This window comes from Diadema setosum, chromosome 6, assembly GCF_964275005.1.
Source record: "Diadema setosum chromosome 6, eeDiaSeto1, whole genome shotgun sequence".
Lineage (NCBI taxonomy): Eukaryota > Metazoa > Echinodermata > Echinoidea > Diadematoida > Diadematidae > Diadema > Diadema setosum.
The window spans coordinates 12157917-12165906 of NC_092690.1; the positions used below are offsets into that span (position 1 = coordinate 12157917).

Here is a 7990-nt window from a genome sequence, read left to right on the forward strand (position 1 = left end):
TGACGAAGATTAGTTATTTGACCTTTGACCCCAGTGGCCTTGACCTTTCCAAAAATGAACCCCTCAAGGGCAATTTCGCGGTCAACCTGCATCCACCCACTAAGTTTGATGGAGATCGGACCAAGGACCCGGGAGGAGTAGAGGAACAAACGGACAGACAAACAGACAGACAGACAGACAAACGTTGCTCGAATTATAGTATGATTCATCTCTGACACGTTGCCAGTGCAGTTAAAATGGCTGAAAAGACAGCGAGCAAAATGAAAGTAATCATGTGAAAAAAAAGTAGGATTCATCATCATAAGGATATTTGATATGTAGAAGACGATTTTAAACCCTTGGAGGATGGTTTGATTTTGCTACATCAGGCATTTTCCATAAACATTTGCCCGAGTATACTCAAGACTCGTCTAAAAGTTCAAGTTGCGCACGCGATTTTCAAGTTGCTCCATGTCATACTGGTTGTGCATCTCTGCCATCTCTCCCCGCAGATCACGTGTGAGTAGGCGATCCATGTCTGTTACGTTTGAGATGACGTAATTAAGTTTGGTGAGCGCCGCCTCTGGGGTGATATCGGAGAGGGGGATTACCCCTGCTCTTAGCACGGCCTTGGTAAACAAAGATGAATAACAAACAAATTAGCAAACTAATAACGGGGAAGAAAAACTTGCATGTGTTTCACCTCTGAGAACATGCAGTGGCGATAACTATGGAATTCTTATCATGCATATAAAATTCAAAACGTTATCTCATTGAAATAAAGGTAGAGATCTTTGTGCGATGTTGAAATCGGGTTCCAAGCATTTCCTTCAAAATACGAGTATGGTTTAAGAACCAACATGTAATTAAATCAGATTTTGAGACGCCATATCATGTACATTGAAAACAACATTTCGGGTAAAATTTTACAGCGAAAATTGAAAACATGCGCGCGCGCGCACACACACACACACACACACGCACACGCGCACACAAATCCCGCTTTTGAGTATAAAATAAAGGAAATGATGGAAACTGACAAGTCCGTTTTCCCACCCGGCATGTATATACTTTTAGTAAGTCATAATGACGTGGTTATCCCCTTTTTGTATTAATTTGTGACGGATCTAATAAATGCCGTAATTGTGTAGGTGATATTTGCATTAACATTTTTTTTTCTTTCCACAGAGTGAGCGACTAAAATGATCTAAGAAATTTCAAGTTCAAAAATATATTTCAAAATTTTATGGAATATGTGCTATGGGTTTCAGATGAGACACGTATTTGCATGGAGGTCGGAACAAAATTATTGCGTACCGTAACAACTGAATAAAAGAGCAAAAATAGATCTTTGTTTGTTTTTGTTTCGACGTTTGATTCAAAATCATTTGAAATGATTACACTTACAACAAGCACGTCAGTGCACATATGAAAATGTAATAACCGTTCATCTTTGTAACTTTGATTTATACCAAATTTGATTATTACTGATAATGCACACGCCATCAAACAAACTGTATTATCAAGAACTTTGATAATTTGAGACATTATCGGCCTCCATGACTCTCGTGCAGAAAGATATTTTCATCTTTTAGTTTTACAGTGTCTCCCTCGCTCAGGCAACATAACATTTGAGAAGAAACCACATCAGGTGTGTGTTTTTTCGATCTCCAGACCCAGGGAGGTGATTTTCCTACCTGATCTTATCCTATAATCCTCTAGTCTATTCCTGACTTTATTTAATATTAGAAAGGTGGAATTTACCCCAAATATCAGGTAAGTGGATTGAGTGAAAGCATCAACTCTAGTAGAACACATCAGTGAGTTTGAGGAATATCGGACAATCCGCTCAAAAGTTGTGATTTTTTTATTTTTCATTTTGGGACAAGACTACCGGATCACAAGAATGCAGATCATGTACTACGGTAATGAAAGAAAATCTTAAGAAAATACTGAAAAAAAAAAACATTTCATATTAGAAGTACACATTCCCTGCCAGTGGACTTGTTACTGATGTGTTAAGGGTAAAAATAATTATTCTCTCTTCTGTCGCAAAAATGTGAGTCTAGCACTCTTTCATTATAATTATGGTAGAAAAGTACAAATGTGAAATTATGAATTGTCTTTATAATTTCTTTACTTTGAAATGCATTAGGTAATGCTGTGACCTTTGGTAGTATTCTGATCCAGTGGTTTAGTAAAAGAAAAAAAAATAGATAAAAAAAAAAACTTCCAAAATGCAAAAGTCATGAACGGATTGTCCGATTTTCCTCAAACTTTCAGTTAAGTATTTTACTAATATCATTGCTCCATTCACTCAATCGACATGCATTTTAGGATTTCATTTTCCTTTAAAAACAACACTCACGTCTCCCGTTTCGTAAGACGCTTCGACTTTTCCGTGAGGAACCTGGGTGCAGTTTACAATTAGTTTGCCGCCCTCTACGGCATTCTGAATCTCGCTCAAGATGTCTTGGCGATTTGATGGCACGTTTCCCGCGCCGAAAGTCATCAGCACCACGCCCTTGATGTCACCACGGAGATTCGCCCTCACCTATTCATGGTTGAATTATGTAAGACCGCGATTCAGTTGTATACGGGACGTAAATAATATTAAACAATCAATTCTATATCATTTTCGAAGTTGAATAAACCGTTGACTGGATTGACCCTTCCATTGCGATTATTTAAGGGTGGAGTCAGTCTGTCACGAAATGAACAGAAAATGACAGTACGGATCTTTGATTTATTATCGCGCAAGGTTGTCCCAGAGCTTGGTCAAAAGATTATCAACAACCTGTAACTGTTTATGTGCCATGGTGTAAACCCTCTGTGTGCCACATCATTCTGAGAATGCAACGCAGTCATGCTTTGGGAATACGTTTTTTTTTTGTTTTTTTTTTTTTTCAAATCAATGTAACTTTTATGGATTTTAGTTACCCTGAACATGTAAGGAGCAAAGATGAACAGAAAGTGCCAAACTTTAATGTATAAATATTATGGTAAATCTATAAGTGCTTGTCTTTCAAATGACCAGTAGCTAAATTTTTGTAGAGACACGACTTTTGCACACGAAACAATTATTCATACTAAGAATTCACTCACAAATCCAGTTTTGTTAGGAAAGACCCCTTCATAGTCAATCACCACATAAAATGCAAGATACATGCGATAGGAAAACACGCAAAAAGATCGTCAAAAACCGCACATTATTTGGTCTCAAAAGTTGCGCGATACTTAAAAGAAAAAAGTCATAAAATGTCGCGGCGAGAGCATCACGCGTTGCGGAATAATCACGCGAAACGTCGGGGGGGGGGGGGCAAAATGCCCCCCCCCCCACCGGTGGGAATAGGGTTAAGAAAGTCACCACCGTACCATGGATAAAGTTATGGACATGATAATAATGCATTTTACTTGTACATTACTAATGGGGAACATGGGAGAAAATCTGTATATTATACAATCTATTTCCGGCAACTAACCGTGTCGAGTGCCATGTATTTATCTAATGCCCCAAACTCACCGGGTCGATGGTACATGTTATGAACTTTTGCCTCAAACTCATCCTGCCGAGGGTCGTGTTATAAACCGACTGTTGCCCCATACTTACCGTGTCGAAGGTTGTGTTTATACCAAACAATGCCCCAAACTCACCGTGTCGAGGGTGATGGTGGGATACATCCAAAGGAGGGTGACTTTGGCAGTCATGTTCGCCTTTATACTGAACTCTCTACCAGGAACAGGTTGACGAACATCATTCCAGTTCACTATTAAACATGATGGGATGAACGAATTTAATGTCACATTGGGATAAAACAATAGAAGATGAAGGACGCTGCTTATAAAGAAGCCATTTTTTATTACTGAAATAGCCTGGATTTTCCATGAACTGTCTGAGTTCACCTTCTGACATATATTTTTTTTTTCAATTGATTCTTTTTTTTTTTAATTCGAATTTAGTTTGACATCACACAATATTTTGCAATGACACGAATACAAACAATGAGATTGGGTAAATCCATTCACACATAAAAGAGTTTAAAAACAAACAGAAGCCTATACTAAGCATGCATTGAACAGTTTTACAAAACAAAGTTAGACGTAAGTCTTGCAGTACAAAATTGACCTTGATCAGCTGATTGAGCTCAAAAACTTCTGCTTCATCGTTGAAAATAGACGATGAAAGAGCACCATGATACGAAAGCGTGCAGAATTAAAATTTAGAATCTAATAAAGCATTCGTTTCATTTGATCGAACAAAGTCTTTACTATTATGTGTTACTATTTTTATAGACTTTGAACAGATCTATTCCCAAGACATCATTATTTAAGAATCAGGTTCAAAAGTAGTAAAAGTTCTATAATGATTTATGAGAGTAAATAGATAATAAAAATGACATGAGTGAAAAAAATGTATATTTTCACATACCCCATTTCCTCAATTAGGCCTAAATATCATTACGTTTTTGTTTTCTTTTCTTTTTTTTTTTAAGTGCAAACAAAACCACCATCCTCCCATATTGAAGCTCAAGGGGATGCCGTTGGTCTATATTGAAGGGCCCGGTGAGTCACCTTCGATGTTGTCTTCCAAGGTGGCGAGTGGTTTGAAGTTCGGGGAGTCGAAAGCATCCAGTTTGGAGCAGGACATTTTCATGCTTCTATTGCCACGGATCAGCTTGTTGTTGAAAAATATACAAACCTGAAAGATAGAGGGCGTATCTGGGATTGAATGCGAGTGAGGAAAAGAAAAAGTCCTATACTCTCCTTGTTGGGTGATGGGGCGTTGATTATACAAAATGTAATGTCATACCTAACTTATTGCGAACATAGGCTGCCTTGATGGGGGTGGGGGGGGGGAGGGAGAGAATGTAGTATCGTAACTGTAAATGTCAAAATTTCCATGATTTTCGGGTGATAATTATGATGTAATTTTATATTACAGAAGACCAATAAAATAAAAGATCAACTGTTCACCGAGTGTATGATCAGGTGGTGCAACAACTGTTCATCTTTATGTTTTCCTTTATCATCTTAATGTAATACTTTGTTTGCAGAAATAGTGGATATTACTTATATCATGATAGTGAGGGTGTGTTTTTTTTTTCGTATTTGGTGTTAAAATGAAAATGTTCTTTATTGTATCCCGTACCAAAGATAACGACCACTTTTCATTATCGCCTTACTTCAGCAATCACCCTGCCGTCATCGTGCCGAGTACTGGCCATGGCAAGGGCGCCTAGCATGTTGTTCTCCCCATCGCTGCGGAACTCGGCTATAGGAATCTGCGCGCCCGTGATGACAACGGGCTTGGCGAGGTTATCCAGCATGAAGGAAAGAGCAGACGCCGTGTAGGTCATCGTGTCCGTTCCGTGTAGGATCACAAACCCATCGAAGACGGTGTAGTATCGTCGGATATCCTTTGCCATGTGCTTCCAGTCTTCGGCGTTGATGTTACTGGAGTCCTTGATAGTGTCCCACTCCAAAATGCTGTAGAGAATGTGGCTGCCCTCTCGGTTTCTATGGATACCGTCACCATGGCGAAGGGTTTAAGCATGGAGACTTTGACTCCAAAACACTCTGACTAGGCACTGTTAGTTAACATCATTGACATCCTACGCTAAACAAGTACTAAATGGTACCAGATTCTGGTAATTCAATTCAATTCAATTCAATTCAAAGGTTTTATTTTCACTTCTTTCAACAGAATGTACAAAAAAATATAGATTCGACATGCGTTTGAAGGAATGATACATATAGGTAGTAAAGAATAATATTTGTCAATAATCATTACAAAATTAGGCATTTTTCATACAGATATATTTATAAATTTTGCGAAAAAAAGTGGAGGTACCCACTCAAAAGACTATGCTTGTACAACGTAATGATATGCTATTAATGACAAGTTTTGTTTTATGTTTGTACCATCCCATCCTTTCAGTGTTAGTATAAGAATCATAAACGCTTTTGACCGATGCAATTACTTCCGGCAAAATACATTACATCAAAGTAGAATATTTTACTTCACTCTAATTGTTTAATAGTTATCGTAGGCTGAAATGTCTCTGAAAGAGTACGCGTATTAGGGGGAGGAATGGGATTACTTTTATAATTAGCTTAAGTGAAGTCCAGTATTTATCAAATACATGGGTGCAGATTTGTATTAGTTATAGTTCATTTATTGTCTTGAAGATCGAATGATATCGGCCTTTTGTGTAATAACATTGAGGTCCTGTCCAATGTGTTCGTTTACGTAATGAAGGTAATTACGTGAGATCGAAGGTACTGAGGCTCTGGATGCTGGCCGTTTGCCTGCCGTAGACTGTCGGCGTGTTCCTAATGAAGTCAGGCAAATAGTCTTTCACAGGTATGTAGACTGTTGGCATGAATATGATGAAGAAGAAATATTCATTATCCAAATGCATTATTTTGTGAAACTGCATTTCCCATATACACATACACGCACGCGCGCGCGCGTGCACACACACACACACACACACGCACACACAAGTTTCAAGTTCAAGTTTGTATAACATTTATTTTCCATCTTTTTTCATGTAGGAAATCACATGCATTAAATTATTGTACAGGAAGGCAGACACACACGAATATGCATATTATAGCTATGTATTTTGAATGAATCATCTACGTACATTAGAAAGAAGATTTCATTCAGCGTAGACGCCTTTCCATTTTACCCCAACGCAATGTCGTTTACGTTTTCACTGTTCCATGCACATAATTATCTTTAATTAGGAACAAAGACCGACATGGGATTCTAATGCATAATCGATTCAAACTTTTGTTATCATTATTCTTTTACTTGACGGGATCTTATTACTGATCAAACAGCTGATGAATCGACAGTTTGATACAGAGTGGCATAGCTAAACAGAGATCATGAAGAAGGGTGAATAGGGAGGTGGAAAAGCATGTTTCCTGCTGACTTACCGTTGTTCACTTTCTTAACGCCAACAGTTCCTCCTGTGTAGATTACAAGAATCTTAGGAGTTGCTTTGTTTTCCATGGTTATGGTGTTCACTGTGCAGTCTTTCCAATCATAGCAGGTAAATTTGCTGTACAAAAGAAATTAAAAAAAAGGTCAAACATACATACCATATGAAATACAATAAGGGTGCTTTCTCTGCTGAATACCTCGCACTCAAGTAAACTCTTTTACTCTTTTTTTTTTCACATAAAACAACAAAATGAAAACAACACCTCAGTATTCAAAATCGGTATGCTTAACGATTGCTGCTGAGATGTACGTCAATTAGGAAAGTTGGTAACACCAACACAGACACACATACACACACACAAACACACACACACACACACACACACACACACACACACATACACACTCTCTCTCTCTCTCTCTTTCAAAAACCGAACATTTCAAATAAAAACTTTACTTGTCAGTGACTGGTTCCGTCTCTTGCTTTAACACCTACAAGGATTTGTGTACATGAAAATTATTCTTAAAATTTTTAAAAACCCCTTTCTTTATTCTAAAGAATGCAGTATCGCTTATCTTTAATAGACATGTCTCGTGATATTGTACAAATTTTTCTACTGCGGAGGTTCCTTTTAATGTATCTTCAAAATAATTATCTGAAAGGCGGCTTAATCAAATAAAGGGTTAAAATGCAAATAACAATGGTAACAATCCAAAGCTATGTCATGCGGTCATTAGAAAAAAAAAATCATTGAACATTCATACAAATACGAAAGGTGGTCCGTGATGTACACGGATCACTTAACAATGCCAGGATACAGACGGTGACCCGGATCACTGGCAAAACTGCTTCTCGCGTAATCATAAGCTGTTTCTTAAAGACTAATCTATATACATTCGCAAGGCTTTGAATTAAAAGCGGACATACAGACAGACACACGGTGAAAACATTACCCCCTATAATGGAGGAAAAAAGTAAGTTATACACACATAACGCACACACAAACATACTACGGTCTCACCTATATGTGAAGTGAATAAAGTCCCTTTAAATAT

The 7990-nt window shown here is 37.8% G+C and overlaps 1 protein-coding gene across 1 annotated transcript; it reads right to left on the reverse strand.

The window, feature by feature from the left end:
- Nucleotides 1-410: 410 nt before the first annotated feature.
- LOC140229531 (L-asparaginase-like) lies at nucleotides 411-7003 on the reverse strand. The gene is made up of 7 exons (XM_072309780.1): nucleotides 6928-7003; nucleotides 6247-6352; nucleotides 5163-5496; nucleotides 4552-4678; nucleotides 3634-3746; nucleotides 2348-2533; nucleotides 411-608 (listed from the first exon to the last, which is right to left on the reverse strand). Exons 1-7 carry the CDS (start codon nucleotides 7001-7003, stop codon nucleotides 411-413), a joined length of 1140 nt encoding a protein of 379 aa, XP_072165881.1.
- Nucleotides 7004-7990: the final 987 nt, after the last annotated feature.

Excerpts from the sequence above, each read along its gene's own strand:
- LOC140229531 (XM_072309780.1), bottom strand. The coding sequence starts at position 7,003 with ATGGAAAACAAAGCAACTCCTAAGATTCTTGTAATCTACACAGGAGGA. Across the intron at positions 5,497-6,246 it reads CTCAGTACCTTCGATCTCAC|AAACCGAGAGGGCAGCCACA; the intron begins GTAATTACCTTC and ends CGGTATCCATAG. Across the intron at positions 4,679-5,162 it reads ACGGCAGGGTGATTGCTGAA|GTTTGTATATTTTTCAACAA; the intron begins GTAAGGCGATAA and ends TCTATCTTTCAG.